Here is an 18,139-nt window from a genome sequence, read left to right as displayed (position 1 = left end):
CCATGATTTAATGGCAGAGTAGACCTGATGGGCCGAATGGCCGAATTCTGCTCCTATCACTTATGACCTTATGAACATTATCAGAAACTGTGTCCATCCTGTCCTCGGGTGCTGTCTGCGTGGAGTTTGCACTGGAACACACAGGGTTACTCTCTAACTCCCCCAGTACACACAAGGTTACTCACTATCTCTCTCTCTCTCCAGTACACACAGGGTTACTCTCTCTCTCTCACTCTACCCCAGTACACACAGGGTTACTCTCTCTCATTCTCTCTCTCTATCTCCAGTACACACAGGGTTACTCTCTCTCTGTATCCAGTACACACAGGGTTACTCTCTCTCTCTCTCTGTGTCTGTACACACAGGGTTACTCTCCCTCTCTCTGTGTATCCAGTATACACAGGGTTACTCTCTCTCTCTCTGTGTATCCAGTACACACAGGGTTACTCTCTCTCTCTCTCTGTATCCAGTACACACAGGGTTACTCTCTCTCTCTCTCTCTCTCTGTATCCAGTATACACAGGGTTACTCTCTCTCTCTCTGTGTCTGTACACTGGCGCTAAGATGGCGGACGGGGAGCTGAATGTGGACAGTCTGATCGCCCGCTTGCTGGAGGGTGAGTGATGGGGGTGATGGGGACACAGGGGGGGCTGGAGCCGCGGGTGGAGACCCTCCCTCCCTCCCTCACACACCCCGTGTTAGTGTGTGTGTAGATCTAGTCTTACCTTCACCCCGGGCCCGGGCAGGAGGGGAGTGAAGGCCGCGGCCCCGCTCTGGGCCCCGCTCACTCCCTCCCTCTCCCCCTCCTCCTCCACCCCGGGTACAGAGAGGGCCGGGGGGTATATATATATATATATGTGTGTGTGTGTGTTGGGGGCGACGACAAGGGGGTAGAGATGGAGGAGAGTGTCGGCTTCTCTTCCCCTCCTCTCTTCCTCTCTTCACTTCAGGCCGGGGGGGGGAGACACAGACACAGAGACAGACACAGAGACAGACACTGAGAGATGGATGGGTGGTCCCTCCTCTGGGATCCGTGGTTCCCTCCAACCCCCGGGTAGAGACCCTCTCCTCTCCTCTCCCCCTCTCCTCTCCTCTTCTCCTCTTCCCCCCTCTCTTCCCCTCTTCCTTCCCTCCTCTCTTCCCTCCTTCCCCCCTCTCTTCCCCCCCCTCTCTCCCCCCTCTCTTCCCCTCTTCCTCCCTCTCTTCCCTTCCTTCCCCCTCTCTCTTCCCTCCTTCCCCCCTCTCTTCCCCTTCCCCCCTCTCTTCCCCCCTCTCTCCCCTTCCCTCTCCTCTCCCTCCCCCCTTCTCTTTCCCTCTCTCTCTCCCTCACCCCCCCCCCCTTCCCCCTCACCCCCTTCCCCCTCACCCCCTTCCCTCTCGTCCCCTTCCCTCTCTCCCTCCCCATCCCTTCTCCTCCCTCTTCCCTCCTCCCCCTCCCCTCCCTCCCTCCCCTCTCCCTCCCCTCCCTTCCCTCTCCTGCTCCCGCCTTCGCTCTCCTCTCCCCTTTTCCTCTCCTCCTTCCCCACTGCCTGCTTTCCCCACTCCCCATGCTCACCCCACGCCACACACTTTCCCCCTCGTTCCCACACTCCCCGGGTGGGGAAATTTTTTTTGGTTTCTTTTCCAGTCCAACCCTTCCAAGGAATCTTTCTTCAAGACTGCCTTTTTTGGGACTGCTTGACATGCTGTGGACTCTTTATTCTGTCCCCCCCCCCCCCCCCAACTCTCCCACACCAATTAACAGCTAGATTGCCCTTGGCTTGATGCCGTTTGTGTTTCAAAGTAAAAAAATGCACATTCTCGGAATTGGAAAAGTTGGCAATGTATTTTTTGTTGTTATTGCTGAGATATTTCAGTGGGGGGAAGGCAGATGAAACACTTTGGTGAATTATATGTTGGTAAAGACTGCATCTATGTTACCAGCAACGTAATTATCAGTTTGAGTGAAGCTGTCTTAACTCTTGCAGCAAGTGTGTTGGGAGGTTGATTGTCAAAATGTACACCGTTACTGCATTTAAGATATAGTGCGTGGTAATGAGGCACAAAATCCTGGAATAACTCAGTGGGTCGTAGAGCCAAGACAGACACAAAAGGCTGGAGTAACTCAGCGAGTCAGACAGCATCTCTGGATAGAAGGACTTTTCGGGTCCAGCCCCTGCTTCAGAGTCTTGCAGCGTGGAAACAGGCCCTTCGGTCCGATTTGCCCACACCAACCAACATGCCCCATCTACACTAGTCCCACCTGCCTGCATTTGGCCCATATCCCTCCAAACCTGTCTTGTCCATGCACCTGTCTAACTGTTTCTTTAACATTGCGATAGTCCCAGCCTCAACTACCTCCTCCGGCAGCTTGTTCCACACACCCACACCCTTTGCATGAAAAAGTCACCCCCCAGCTTCCCATTAAATCTTTTCCCTCAAAGCAGGGGGTCAGGCAGCATCTCTGGAGAACAGTCTGAAGAAGGGCCCCCGACCTGAAACATCACCCATCCATGTTCTCCACAGATGCTGCCTGACCCTCTGAGTTACTCCAGCACTTGGTGTCCATCTTTGGTATCAACCAGCACCTACAATTCTTTACATGGACACAAAATGCTGGAGTAACTCAGCAGGACAGGACAGGCAGCATCTCTGGAGAGAAGGAATGGGTGACGTTTCGGGTCGAGACCTCTCTCCATACTCATGTTTCCCGACTCAAAACGTCACCTATCCACATTCTCCAGAGATGCCGCCTGACCCGCTGAGTTACTCCAGCACTTTGTCCTTTTGTGTAAACCAACATCTGCAGTTCCTTGTTTCCAGAGTTTGGTAATTATTGTGCTGGAAGTTGCAAGGTTTTTTTGAGAGCACTTTGATTGAAAGTAGATTCTGTTTGGGGAAAAACATGTGAAGAGAGCGTTCATCTCTTTGTGAAAGAAAAGGGCAATTGTTAGCCTTTGGGACGTGGAATCCTGGGAAGTTACAGAATAGGGAGGTCGGGTCGGCTTTGTGTTCTAGCCTGTTTAAAAAGAGCCATTCTTGTTGATATTGCAGCCTCATTTTGTAGTTTGATCACACTAATACATTAATAAGTGTGCACGTCTCACGGCTAATATCTTTGAGGCCATTGGATTCGAGACTCCTGTTGGCCAGCGGGCAAAGCGTATGTTTTTTTTAAATTATTTTCCCCCTGAACCTTCTGCCAATTAGCATGCCTCTGAGCCGATGAATTTTGGAATGCCAGTGGGTGAATTAAAAAAAAATTGAGAGCAGGCCAAGGAGGCTTAGGAACTGCGTAAGCTTTTGGTAACGGGATTTGCTGCATATCTGGGTGGTTTTCCCATTTTGTCTTTTTTTGGGAGCTGGTGGTGAGGGGCGGGGGGGAACCATTCATTTGTCACCCTTGGCTGCACTGTTGCTCTGGTATTTAAACCACATTTGTGTGTGTGTGTATACAATACCAGTACAGTACCACATTGTGACACAGCTACCAGCCTTGGAGGGCATCTACTACACACGGTGCCTCAGGAAGGCCGTCAGCATCCACAAAGACTCCTCACACCCTTGCAATAGTCTGTTTGAACTCCTACCTTCCAGCAGACGTTACAAGGCCTTCCACGCCCGCACCTCCAGACTTATGCCCTTGTCCCACTTAGGAAACCTGAAAGGAAACCTCTGGTATTTATTTATCTATTTGTTTATTTATTTTTTTAAATATAAATCCTGTTTCTCTGGGTATCTAAGTAAGTAAGTTTATTGGCCAAGTATTCACATACAAGGAATTTGCCTTGGTGCTCCGCCCACAAGTAACAACATGACATACAGTGACAGTTACGAATGACTCAGAAAACACTAAACATTAATCATAATAAAACATTCATGATAAAACACCATTGATCAAGCATGTGAACCAACAAAATACCAGATCAAAGGGAGGCTACAGATTTTTGGTTTTTGAGTAGAGCAACTACTCGTGGATAAAAACTGTTTTTATGTCTGGCTGTGGCAGCTTTGACAGTCCGGAGTCGCCTTCCAGAGGGAAGTGATTCAAAGAGTTTGTGGCCAGGGTGAGAGGGGTCAGAGATGATCTTGCCCGCTCGCTTCCTGGCCCTTGCAGTGTACAGTTCGTCAATGGAGGGGAGGTTGCAGCCAATAACCTTCTCAGCTGATCGGACGATTCGCTGCAGCCTTTTACATTTTTAGTTAAGTTATGACATCAGATGGAAGCTGCATACCAAATCTCGTTGCACCTATGTGCTATTACAATAAAATATATTATTATTATTATTGTTTGTGTTGGAAAGCGGGCAGTCACGGTGGTGCAGCGGGTAGAGTTGCTGCCTCACAGCGCCGGAGACCCAGGTTCAATCCTGACGACGGGTGCTGCCTGTACGGAGTTTGTACATTCTCCGAGATCTTTGGTTTCCTCCCACACTCCAAAGACATGCAGGTTTGTAGGTTAATTGGCTTGGGTTTTGTATACTTGGTATAAGTGTAAATTGTCCCTGGTGTGTGCAGCATGTGTGTGGGTGATCGCTGATCGGTGCAGGGATTGCTGGCTGGCACGGCCTCAGTGGGCCGAAGGGCCTGTTTCCATCCTGTATCTCCAAAACTAAACTGCAGGTGCTGGTTATACACCGAAGATTGACACAAAATGCTGGAGTAACTCAGCGGGACACAAGCAGCATCTCTGGAGAGTAGGAAGGGGTGAGGTTTCGGGACTAGACCCTTCTTCAGACTGAGAGTCAGGGGAGAGAGTGTCGAGGTATGGAAGGGTAAGGTGTGAAAACCTCACCCACTCCTTCTATCCAGAGTCGCTGCCTGTCCTGCTGAGTTACTCCAGCGTATTGTGACAATAGACAATAGGTGCAGGAGTAGGCCATTCGGCCCTTTGAGCCAGCACCGCCATTCAATGTGATCATGGCTGATCATCCACAATCAGTACCCCGTTCCTGCCTTCTCCCCATATCCCCTGACTCCGCTATCTTTAAGAGCCCTATCTAGCTCTATCTTGAAAGCATCCAGAGAACCTGCCTCCACCGCCCTATGAGGCAGAGAATTCCACAGACTCGCCACTCTCAGTGAGAAAAAGTGTTTCCTCGTCTCCGTTCTAAATGGCTTACTCCTTATTCTTAAACTGTGTGTGGCCCCTGGTTCTGGTGTCTATCTTGTACAATACCTCATTCGGTTGCACTGCCATTTTCTCTCTGAAAGCCATGGCCATATTAGGGGATGGCCTCGTGGTTTCAGATTCCCCTCACACAAACTTTCCGTCGGTAATGTTTCATGCCTGCTTGCGCACGATGCATTTTCAGCAGAGGTTAGCAGATGACTCAGCCTTCAATATCAAGCATATGAAGGCCACTCCCCCCCCCCCCCCCTCCCTCTCTCGGCTGTGGGAGACATCAGCTTACACAGGATCGCATGTAAGGTCTTCCCAGTATCTAAGCCTTATCTTGCTTTTCTTTGGCAGGCAATCTGCTTTTGATGCTATTTTTAGAGATGCTGACCAAAGCGAATTTGGTTAAATAGAGCGGGGATATCTCGAAGCAAAAAGGAAACTGCAGAAACAAGGAAGTGCAGAAACCGGTTTACAACAAAAGGCACGGAGTGCTGGAGTAACTCAGCTGGTCGGGCAGCATCTCTGGAGATGGACACAAAGGGCCTAATGTAACTGGGACATGTTGGGCGGCGTGGGCAAGTTGGGCCGAAGGGCCTGTTTCCACACTGGTAGACAAAAATTGCTGGAGAAACCCAGAGGGTGAGGCAGCGTCTGTGGAGAGAAGGAATAGGTGACGTTTCGGACTGATGTGGGGGGGAAAGAAAGGAAGACTGGGAAAGGGGAGGGGAAGGAGGGAGAAAGCACGGGCTATCTAAAATTAGAGAAGTCAATGTTCATACCGCTGGAGCGTAAACTACCCAAACAAAATATGAGGGGCTGTTCCTCCAATTTGCGCTGGGCCTCACTCTGGCAATGGAGGAGGCCCAGGACAGAGAGGTCCACACTGTATCACTCTGAGTCTAAAGTGCTGGAGTAACTCAGCGGATCAAGCAGCATGTCAAGCAGCGGTGCAGGCTCGAAGGGCCGAATGGCCTACTCCTGCACCTATTTTCTATGTATCTATGTTGTTTAAGAAGGAACTGTAGATGCTGGAAAATCGAAGGTAGACAAAAATGCTGGAGAAACTCAGCGGGTGCAGCAGCATCTATGGAGCGAAGGAAATGGGCAACGTTTCGGGCCGAAACCCTTCTTCAGACTGATTCTTCAGATCAAGCAGCATCTCTGGAGAACATGGATAGATGACGTTTTGGGTCTTCCTTCAGACGAGGTGACCCAACCTGAAACATCACTATTGAATTTCCATTTTCTCCACAGATGTTGCCTGACCCGCTGAGCTACTCTAACAATTTGTGTCTTATGTTGTAAAATACTATCTGGCGTACAAAAATAAACAATATACCATAGTGGTACCTATTTTTTACTAACTATCCTGCTGTAATTGTGTGGATGGGAAGCCAAAATGGTTGTCGCTATTTCTGGGGGGCATTACTGAGGTCTTACTGTTAATTTAGCATTGTTCAAAATATTCTTAGTTCTTATTCAACAGAACGATGATTGTAGCTTTCTCAGCCGAAGCCTTGACACTGTTAAAGTATTGGGGAAAAAAATCTGCCGAGGATTGTATAATCTTGACTTTTTATTCTTGTTTATAAAAAATGGCATGTGTTTAAAGATGTATCAGCTGAGCTTTAGTTGGAATTAATAGCCTTATTTAAAAACGCATATAATTATAGATTTCAGTATGTGTGGGAAGGAACTGCAGATGCTGGGTTACACTGAAGATAGACACAAAGTGCTGGAGTAACTCAGCGGGACGGGAAAGAAGGAGAGGGTCTCGACCAGGGTCACCCATTCCTTCCCTCCGGAGATGCTGCCTGTCCCGCTGAGTTACTCCAGCATTTTGTGTTGACTTTAATTATATAGTTCTCTTGCTTCTGCCTCTGTTCAACTTTTCCCTGAGCCGGGTAGGTGGTGAGATGATAGTATCAGCCTTTGCACTGTATACTTGTCTCGTGGTCATGTACAGTTTTGTGTCCAAATGGTCCATGTACAAAATGGCCGTCATAATGAGAACAGTAGAACTGGCCTGTTGTGGTTTAGTTTAGAGACACAGGCCCTTTGGGCCACTGAATCCCCACCGACCAGCGAATCCCCGCACATTAACACAAGCTTATACGCACTGGGGACAATTTACACTTATACCAAGTATACAAACTCAAGCCAATTGACCCACACACCTGTATGTCTTTGGAGTGTGGGAGGAAACCGAAGATCTCGGAGAAAACCCATGAGGTCACGGGGATAACGTTCAAACTCCGTACAGACAACACCCGTAGTCGGGATCGAACCCGGGTCTCCAGCGCTGTAAGGCAGCAACTCTACCGCTGTGCCACCGTGCTGACCTGCTTGTTCAATTCTCAGCGTGAATTTTGCCCTAATTTGTTATTATCTGGCAGATGGTTAAATGTTTTTTGAAGGTTAAACGGAGACAGACTTTTCGAAGCTGTTGAAAACTAAAATAGCCATTGTAGGGTTTAAAATGGCAACTGTGCAGTGCAGACGTGAGTGCCACCGATTGGCCCAAGTCGGCCCCGATACCTGGTCAGTAAGATTGGTTTATGAATGAGATTTGGCAAGTGCGATTTGATGAATGAAAATGATGAATGAGATTTCTTAATGTTGGGCTCAGAAGGATGTGGCAATTTTGGCAGTTTCGTCGAACGATCAGCAGCACAGAACAGGAGCGGGCCAGTCGGCTCACAATGTCCACTCTGAACATGAGGCCAAGTGAGAGTAATCTGTGCCTTCACGTGATACATATAGAAACATAGAAACATAGAAAGTAGGTGCGAGAGTAGACCACCAGGTCCGTCGGGCCCGCACCGCCACTCGCTCATGGCTGAACACTAAACAGACACACTTACCCACAAACAGTAGACACAAGACACAAAACACAAGACACTACCCTCCCCTTTATACCGCTATCACCCCTCTCCACCCCAAGAACCGCGTGATCTCCTGGGGGAGGCAAAAAACCGGATAAAAACCCAGGTCCAATTCGGGAAAAAAAATCCGGGAAATTCCTCCCCGACCCCAATCCAGGCGATCGACACTTGTCCAGGAGATCACTCAGGTCTTACTATACTAACCATACCTAGGTCCATATCCCTGCCTTCTCCCCGTAGCCCCTTATCCCCTCGGCAGCTAAAAAACCATCTATTTTAGACTTAAATATATTTAACGTTTCTGCTTCCACTGCTCCCTGGGGCAGTGAATTCCATAAATTAACCACCCTCTTGGTGAAGAAGTTCTTCCTCATCTCAGTTTTAAAAGAGCCCCCCCTTATTCTGCAACTATGTCCCCTAGTTCTAGTTTCCCCGATCATTGGGAACATCCTCGGTGCATCCACCCGATCAAGGCCCCTCACGATCTTATATGTTTCAATGAGATCGCCTCTCATTCTCCTAAACTCCAAAGAGTAGAGCTCCAGCTTACTTAACCTTTCCTCATATGTCAATCCCCTCATTGCAGGAATTAATCTTGTAAACCTTCGCTGCACTGCCTCCAGGGCTAGTACATCCTTCCTTAAGTATGGACCCCAGAACTGTACACAGTATTCCAAATGTGGTCTCACTAATACTGTGTACAGCTGCAGCAAGACCTCCGTGTTTTTATACTCAATCCCCCTAGCAATAAAGGCCAAAACTCCATTGGCCTTCCTGATTGCTTGCTGCACCTGCATACTGACTTTTAGTGATTCATGTACTAATACCCCTAGATCCCTTTGCGTTGCATTACAACGCAGCTCCTCCTCATTTAGAAAATAACTTGCCCTATCATTTTTTTTCCCAAAGTGAATGACTTCACATTTATTAGTATTAAATTTCATCTGCCAAGTTGTTGCCCACTCACCTAGCTTATCTATATCCTTTTGCAGACTCTTCCTATCCTCCTCATCCCCAACTTTTCCTCCCATTTTTGTATCGTCCGCAAATTTTGATATATTACACTTGGTTCCCTCCTCCAAATCATTTATATAAATTGTGAACAACTGGGGTCCCAGCACCGACCCTTGCGGAACCCCGCTAGTTACCGGTTGCCATCCCGAGTATGAACCATTTATCCCCACTCTCTGCTTCCTATTTGTCAGCCAATCCTCTACCCATGCTAATATATTACCCCCAATCCCATAATTTTTTATTTTTAGCAATAGTCTCTTATGTGGCACCTTGTCAAAAGCCTTTTGGAAGTCCAAGTATACCACATCCACCGGTTCCCCTTTATATTCCACATATCCCTCCATATCCGCGAGCTTCCCTGAACGCCTCCACACTCCTTGAAAGTGGCGTCACAGGTTGATCAATAGGGTGGTCAAAAAAGCTTTTGGCACATTGGCCTTCATCAGTCAGAGTTTTAAGTAGAAGTTGGGAGGTCATGTTTAGTTTAGAGATACAGCGTGGAAACAGGCCCACCGGGTCTGCGCCAACCAGCGATCCCCGCACATTAACACCATCCTACACACACTAGGGACAATTTTTACATTTACCAAGCCAATTAACCTACAGACCTGCACGTCTTTGGAGTGTGGGAGGAAACCGAAGATTTCGGAGAAAACCCACGCAGGTCACGGGGAGAACGTACAAACTCCGTACAGACAGCACCCGTAGTCGAGATGGAACCCGGGTCTCCGGCGCTGCATTCGCTGTAAGGCCGCAACTCCACCGCTGCGCCACCGTGACCGCCCGTGTTGCAGTTATACAAGACGTTGGTGAGGCCGCATTTAGAGTATTGTGTTTAAGAAGGAACTGCAGATGCTGGAAAATCGAAGGTAGACAAAAATGCTGGAGAAACTCAGCGGGTGCGGTAGCATCTATGGAGCAAAGGAAATGGGCAACGTTTCGGGTCGAAACCTTTCTTCAGACCGCATTTAGAGTATTGTGTTCAGTTCTGAGCACCATGTTATAGGAAAGATGTTGTCAAGCTGGAAAGGGTTCAGAGAAGGTTTACGAGGATATCACCAGGACTCGAGGGTGTGAGCTGTAGGGAGAGTTTGTGCAGGCTAGGACTATAATCATTGCGCAGGAGGATGAGGGGTGATATTATAGAGGTGTATAAAATCATGAGAGGAATAGATCGGGTAGACGCACAGAGTCTCTTGCCCAGAGGACGGGAATCGAGGACCAGAGGACAAAGGAGGAAGGTTAGGGGAGAAAGATTTTTTTGGAATCTGAAGGGTAACATTTTAACAAAGGGTGGTGAGTGTATGGAACAAGCTGCCAGAGGAGGTAGTTGAGGCTGGGACAGTTGCAACATATAACAAACATTCAGCCAGATATATGGATAGGACAGGTTTAGAGTCATAGAGTGATACAGTGTGGAAACAGGCTCATCGGCCCGACTCATCCACACCGGCCAGTAGTGTCCCACTACCCTAGTCCCGAGGTCTAGAGGGATAGAGGTCAAACGCAGGCAGCTAGAACTAGCGTAGCTGGGACATGTTGGCAGGTTGGGCCTAAAGGCCTGTTTCCACGCTGTACCACTTCAAACGCCACTGTTGTATCTGTCCTCCCCACCATCCCAGGCACCCGCCAGAAAAAGCCTGAGCTGCATATCTCCTTTAAACTTTGCCCCTCCGCTTGAACGATATTTGCCCTCTCGTCCTTGTACGTTCACACGGAAAGTTCTGTCCTTATTTATGCCTCTGGTAATTTTATTTACTTCTCTCAGTTCTTTTCTCAAACCCCCGATGTTGCAGCGAAAACGATTCAAGTTTGTCCGACCTCTCGTAGCTACGACGTACTAATCTAGGCCGCATTCTGCTAGACCTCTTCTGCATCCTCTCCAAATCTTCCTCATTCTTCCGGCAATGCTCCAAACAGACTAAGTTTAAGAGCCCTATCTAGCTCTCTCTTGAAAGCATCCAGAGAACCTGCCTCCACCGCCCTCTGAGGCAGAGAATTCCACAGACTCACCACTCTCTGTGAGAAAAAATGTTTCCTCGTCTCCGTTCTAAATGGCTTACTCCTTACTCTTAAAATGTGGCCCCTGGTTCTGGACTCCCCCAACATCGGGAACAAGTTTCCTGCCTCTAGTGTGTCCAAGCCCTTAACAATCTTATATGTTTCAATGAGATCTCCTCTCATCCTTCTAAATTCCAGAGTGTACAAGCCCAGCCGCTCCATTCTCTCAGCATATGACAGTCCCGCCATCCCGGGAATTAACCTTGTAAACCTACGCTGCACTCCCTCAATAGCCGTTGGTCGGCGCCGACCCGGTGAGCAGAAGGGCCTGTTTCCGCGCTGTATCTCTAAACCAAACCAAAGAGTTGGGCAGGAAGCTCCAGAGGAGCAAAATGGCTATTTATTTTCCTTCCAATATGTTGTTCATCGCACATCATCTTGCATTTTAGTCAGTGCCTAGCACTGCCTCATCTCATTAGTTGACTTTGGTTGCTTCACTTCAAAGACTTCAAACACTCCCCATCTTCAATGCAGAATGTGCCTTGCAGCCAGTTGGATAATGATGGAGCACACAACTCCCTCAGTGCTGCACTAAGGTATCTGCTGAGGTTGTGTTTCAGTTAATAGTCCTCTCAACCTTCAGTGAGACTAGTTCCATGAATCCAAAGCTGAACTGAAGGGGATGTGCAGGAATGGACTGCAGAGAGACACAAAATGCTGGAGTAACTCAGCGGGTGAGGCAGCATCTCCGGAGAGAAGGAATGGGTGATGTTTCGGGTCTGAAGTTCAACTTCAAATTCGAATTAGTTTCCGGTCGAGACTCTTCTTCAGACTTATGTCAGGGGAGGGGGCGGGACAAAGATAGAATGTAGTCGGAGACAGAAAGACTAGTGGGAGAACTGGGAAGGGGATGGAGAGAAAATGCAAGGGCTATCTGAAGTTAGAGAAGTCAATGTTCATACCGCTGGGGTGTAAATTACCCAAGCAAAATATGAGGTGCTGCTCCTCCAATTTGCGCTGGGCCTCACTCTGACAGTGGAGGAGGCCCAGGACAGAAAGGTCAGTGTGGGAATGGGAGGGGGAGTTGAAGTGCTGAGCAACCGGGAGATCAGGTAGGTTAAGTCTACAGAGAGATTTATGCCAGTTGGAAGAGTGGGCTGAAAGATGGCAGATGGAGTTTAATGCTGATAAGTGTGAGGTGCTACATCTTGGCAGGACAAATCAAAATCGGACGTACATGGTAAATGGTAGGGAATTGAAGAATGTAGGTGAACAGAGGGATCTGGGAATAACTGTGCACAGTTCCCTGAAAGTGGAATCTCATGTAGATAGGGTGGTAAAGAAAGCTTTTGGTGTGCTGGCCTTTATAAATCAGAGCATTGAGTATAGAAGTTGGGATGTAATGTTAAAATTGTACAAGGCATTGGTGAGGCCAATTCTGGAGTATGGTGTACAATTTTGGTCGCCTAATTATAGGAAGGATGTCAACAAAATAGAGAGAGTACAGAGGAGATTTACTAGAATGTTGCCTGGGTTTCAGCAACTAAGTTACAGAGAAAGGTTGAACAAGTTAGGGCTTTATTCTTTGGAGCGCAGAAGGTTAAGGGGGGACTTGATAGAGGTTTTTAAAATGATGAGAGGGATAGACAGAGTTGACGTGGAAAAGCTTTTCCCACTGAGAGTAGGGAAGATTCAAACAAGGGGACATGTCTTGAGAATTAAGGGACTGAAGTTTAGGGGTAACATGAGGGGGAACTTCTTTACTCAGAGAGTGGTAGCTGTGTGGAATGAGCTTCCAGTGAAGGTGGTGGAGGCAGGTTCGTTTTTATCATTTAAAAATAAATTGGATAGTTATATGGATGGGAAAGGAATGGAGGGTTATGGTCTGAGCGCAGGTATATGGGACTAGGGGAGAATACGTGTTCGGCACGGACTAGAAGGGTCGAGATGGCCTGTTTCCGTGCTGTAATTGTTATATGGTTATATGGTTAAGACGGACTGAGCGGAAGTGTTCAGCGAAACGATCGCCGAGCCTGCGCTTGGTCTCACCGATGTAGAGATGTTGACACCTGGAACAGTGGATGCAGTAGATGCACCCCAGCGTAACCTCATATTTCACTTGTCTAGTTAACACCCCAGCGGTATGAACATTGATGTTCATACCAGAGATGCTGCCTTAGCGGCTGAGTTACTCCAGCATTTTGTGTCTATCTGAGGGGTATGTACTGTACTTGTTTTGTAATAAGCAGATATTTTCCACTGTTGGACACACACGGTGCTGGAGTAACTCAGCGGGTCAGGCAGCATCTCTGGAGAACATGCATGGGCGACGTTTCGGGTCTGGTCGCTCCTTCAGACTGATTGTGTGGGGTGGTGGGAAGAAAGCTGAGAGGAGAGGCGGGAGAAAGCGTGGAAGGTTATAGGTGAACACAGGTGATGGGGGGGTGGGGGGGGTTGCTAGTAGTTGGAACAAAGGCTAGAGGTTATAGCAGAAGGTGCGAGGCAAGTGGATTGAGGAGTAGTGAATTGTGAAGCCAGAGGAAGGAAGGTCGGAGGAGAGGGAGAGGGAGAATAGGTGCAAGTTCAGGTTGGGTACAGAGGGGAGGGAGAAGGGGGTGTGTGGTGGAGAAAGGGGAGGGAAAGGGGTGCTGTTAGAGCTTACCTAAAGTTGGACAAATCTATGCGTAGGAAAGAATTACAGATGCTGGTTTACACCGAAGATAGGTACAAAATACTGCAGTAACTCAGCGGGACAGGCAGCATCTCTGGAGAGAAGGAATGGGTGACCCTTTGGGTCGAGGCCCTCCTTCAGACTTCAATGGTTCATACCATTGAGGTGTAAACTGCCCAAGCGGAATATGAGGTGCTGTTCCTCCAGTTTGCGTATGACCTCTCTCGGGCAGTGGAGGAGGCCCCGGACAGAAAGGTCGGCATGGGAAGGGAAGTTAAAATGGTTGGCATCCCCAATCAGTACCCCGTTCCTGCCTTCTCCCCATATCCCCTGACTCCGCTATTTTTAATGAGCCCTATCTAGCTCTCTCTTGAAAGCATCCAGAGAAGCTGCCTCCACCGTCTCTGTGGCAGAGAATTCCACAGATAATGTGCGGGGATCGCTGGTCTTCAAGGACCCGGTGGGCCGAAAGGGCCTGTTTCCGCGCTGTATCTCTAAACTGAACTAAACTAAACATGTCAAACATTGTTTGCAGATTTAGTCTTGAACACGTCAGTTCAGTTTATTGTGGTTAATGCACTCGTTGTCCCTTGGTTTGCTCGTGCTAAAATCAAAGCGTTGGCCCTCTGCTCTTTGAACCTCGCGATTGATCGCATTATTTTAAGTTGAACTGGGTTTGGTGCTGGAGTCAGTTTAAAAATACAAAATAATAATCATTCCACCCGAGCTGACTGTTCATTTATTGCTGCTGCTTTCTATTTCTAGCCGACAACAGATGATATTGTTTAATTCATGGCGCATGGTTGCGTTATCTTTCCATTACTCACCAGCACTGTATTGTAAGGTTGACTGGAGTTGTTCTATGGCGGGTTGTTTTGAATAGGAATTTGGAAAAGGAAATATAATTCAGCTTTGTTTCGGTCACGTTTGTACATTTGACCAGCTGCCTTTGAGTTTATGCTAGCCTTCTCTTAATCGCTGGGTACAAATGATGCAAACAGAATCATATTTTCGCGTTGATTGACACAAAATGCTGGAGTAAAGGCCCTGTCCCACTGTATTAGCTAATTCAAGAGCTCTCCCGAGTTTAAAAAAAAAAATCAAACTCGTGGAAAGCACGTAGAATGTACGTAGTGGGTTCGTCGGAGCTTGGGACGTCTCTTAGCGGCTCGTAACGCTAACGGCAGGTACTCGGGAAACGCGGTAAGTTCGTGAAGGCTCGTGAAGATTTTTCAACATGTTGCAAAATGTCCACGAGAGCCCAGAGTACCTACGAGCAGCTATTACCGTAATTCTCCGAGTTCGAATCAGGGGAAACTCGGGAGAACTCTTGAATTAGCTCGCACAGTGGGACAGGGCCTTAACTCTGCGGGACAGACAGGCAGCATCTCTTCTGGAGAGAAGGAATGGGTGACGTTTTGGGTCGAGACCCTTCTTCAGCCTCGACCCGAAACGTCACCCATTCCTTCTCTTCAGAAATGCTGCCTGACCCGCTGAGTTACTCCAGATTTTAGTGTCTATCTTCTGCAGTTCCTTCCTACACACTAAGTATTTTCTTGTCCATCCTCGGTTCCTTTCCGAAGGTGATAGAGAGCTGTTCAAACCCTTAAGAGAAACACAAAGTGCCGGGGTAACTCAGCGGGTCAGGCAGCATCTCTGTAGGGAATGGACAGGTGACGTTTTGGGTCGGGACCCTTCTTCAGCCTGATTGCAATAGGGGGAAGAAAGTTGGAAGAGGTGGGCAGGACAAAGCCTGGCAAGTGATAGGTGGATACAGGCGTGGGCTGTTTTGAGATGTAGATCATTTTGCAGATGAGTGGAGTAAACGGCCTGTCACACTTTCCCGAGTTATTCACAAATTCTCCCGAGTTTTCAAACTCGCAGAATGTTCGTAGCCAGTCCGTAGGAGTCCGTAGATATATCGTAGCGGCTCGTAATACCAGCCGTAGGTACTCGGGGCATCAGGAAAGTTGGGACGTTTTTTCAGCATGATGGAAAATGTCCACGAGTAAAACAAATAGCCCCGAGTACCTACGGCTGGCATAACGAGCCGCTACAATATATCCACAGACTCCTACAGACTCGTTACGAACATTGTGCGAGTTTGAAAACCCGGGAGAATTCGTGAATAACTCAGGAGAATTCATGAATAACTCAGGTAAGTGGGACAGGCCCTTAAGCCACAAGCCAATCCCTTGTCTTAAAAAGGTTCCCAACCCAAAATGTCGCCTGTCCATGTTCTCCACTGATGCTGCTTTACCCGCTGAGTTATTCCAACGCTTAGTGTTCTATGCAAGATTCCAGCATCGATCAATATCCCTTGATTATGTGATATTCTCACCAGGAATTATGAGGATGTTGCCAGGACTAGAGGACCTGAGTTGTAGAGAGAGGCTGGGACTCTATTCCTTGGAGCGCAGGAGGATGAGGGGTGATCTTATAGAGGTGTATAAAATCATGAGAGGAATAGATCAGGTAGACACACAGAGTCTCTTGCCCAGAGTAGGGTAATCAAGGACCAGAAGACATAGGTTCAAGGTGAAGGGGAAAAGATTTAACAGGAATCTGAGGGGTAACTTTTTCACATAAATGGTGGTGGGTGTATGGAACAAGCTGGCAGAGGAGGTAGTTGAGGCTGGGACTATCCCAATGTTTAAGAAGCAGTTAGACAGGTACATGGATAGGACAGGTTTGGAGGGATATGGACCAAACGCAGGCAGGTGGGACTAGTGTAGCTGGGACATGTTGGCCGGTGTGGGTAAGTTGGGCCGAAGGGCCTGTTTCCACACTGTATCTCTCTATGACTCTAAGGTGGTGAGAAATGTTAGGCCTAGTGTCCTCGTCAAGTTAAGTCAAGTTTATTCGTCACATACACAGACGAGATGTGCAGTGTTGAAGGCATTTTGATAAGTTCAAGCAAAATGATATGTAATAGGGCTTTGCTGTTCCTGTGATGTTGCTCGGACCATGCCAGATGTGAGTCTTGCAGAGAGGATGCCATTGCAGAATGTGCTTCGTGAACCTAATAAATAGTCCTTGCAGAAAAGAACTGGAGATGCTGGTGTACACCGAAGATAGATAACTCAACGGGGCAGGCAGCATCTCTGGAGGAAATGGATGGGTGCCGTTTCGGGTCAGGACCCTTCAGATTGAAAGGAGAGGTGGGTAAACTCCCTTTACCTCCTGTACCCTCCCGTCTACTTTCAGTCTAAAGAAGGGTCCCGACCCGAAACGTTTTTCTCCATCGAAGCTGCTTGACCCTGATATGCTGAGAGAATGGAGCAGCTGGGCTTGTAAACTCTGGAATTTAGAAGGATGAGAGGGCATCTCATTGAAACATAAGATTATTAAGGGCTTGGACACGCTAGAGGCAGGAAACATGTTCCCGATGTTGGGGGAGTCCAGAACCAGCAGCCACAGTTTAAGAATAAGGAGTAAGCCATTTAGAACCGAGACGAGGAAACACTTTTTCTCACAGAAAGTGGTGAGTCTGTGGTATTCTCTGCCTCAGAGGGTGGTGGAGGTAGGTTCTCTGGATGCTTTCAAGAGAGAGCTAGATAGGGCTCTTAAAAATAGCGGAGTGAGGGGATATGGGGAGAAGGCAGGAACGGGGTACTGATTGGGGATGATCAGCCATGATCACATTGAGATGAGAAAAAAAAATTCACACAGTGTTGAATCTCTGGAATTCTCTGCCACAGAAGGTCGTTGAGGCCAGTTCAATGGCTATATTTAAGAGGGAGTTAGATGTGGCCCTTGTGGCTAAAGAGATCAGGGAGTATGGAGAGAAGGCAGGTACAGGATACTGAGTTGGATGATCAGCCATGATCATATTGAATGGCGGTGCAGGTTCGAAGGGCCGAATGACCCACTCCTGCACCTATTTTCTATGTTTTCTATGTTTTTATGAACGGTATCTTGACCCTTCTCCGGCCATGACCTCTGTTGGTCCGGCAAAATGGATAATCCGCCAAGGCTTTGGGACCAAGGATGCCGGAATAGCAGTGTGGACCTTTATTATAAATGAATAAATACATCATTTGGGAATGCGTATGATTTTTGGGAATGTAGGTCCACCCTATCACCAGAGAGCAGTGCTGAACTACTATCTGCCTCATTGGTGACCACTGGACTATCCTTGTTCGGACTTTGCTGGCTTTACCTTGCACTAGACGTTTTTCCCTTCATCATGTATCTGTACACTGTAAATGGCTCGATTGTAATCATGTATTGTCTTTCCGCTGACTGGATAGCACGCAGCAAAAGCTTTTCACTGTACCTCGGTACACGTGACAATAAACTGAACTGTGACTAACTAAAGAGCTACCTGACCTACCATCCACCTCAGGGAAGACCTTCGGACTATCTTTAATCGGACTTTACTGGACTATATCTTGCTCTTCCAGAGCTTCTTCCCCACAGCCATCAGACTATTAAACACAACTTCAAACAAACTCTGAACTATAA

At 47.9% G+C, this 18,139-nt stretch overlaps 1 protein-coding gene across 1 annotated transcript in view; it reads left to right on the top strand.

Annotated features, from left to right (window-relative positions):
• The first annotated feature begins 491 nt into the window (after positions 1-491).
• Positions 492-18,139, top strand: part of ppp1cb (protein phosphatase 1 catalytic subunit beta) — a 131,676-nt gene continuing 114,028 nt past the window's right edge. Inside the window, exon 1 of the mRNA XM_033020556.1 lies at positions 492-616. Within this exon, the coding sequence (XP_032876447.1) occupies positions 565-616 (52 nt within the window). The 5' untranslated portion in view covers positions 492-564. The remainder of the gene's footprint in view (positions 617-18,139) is intronic.

The sequence above is a fragment of the Amblyraja radiata genome, chromosome 5, assembly GCF_010909765.2.
Source record: "Amblyraja radiata isolate CabotCenter1 chromosome 5, sAmbRad1.1.pri, whole genome shotgun sequence".
NCBI classification, from domain to species: domain Eukaryota; kingdom Metazoa; phylum Chordata; class Chondrichthyes; order Rajiformes; family Rajidae; genus Amblyraja; species Amblyraja radiata.
The sequence above is the reverse complement of the archived record's forward strand: the minus strand, read 5'-3'. Positions and strand labels throughout refer to the sequence as shown.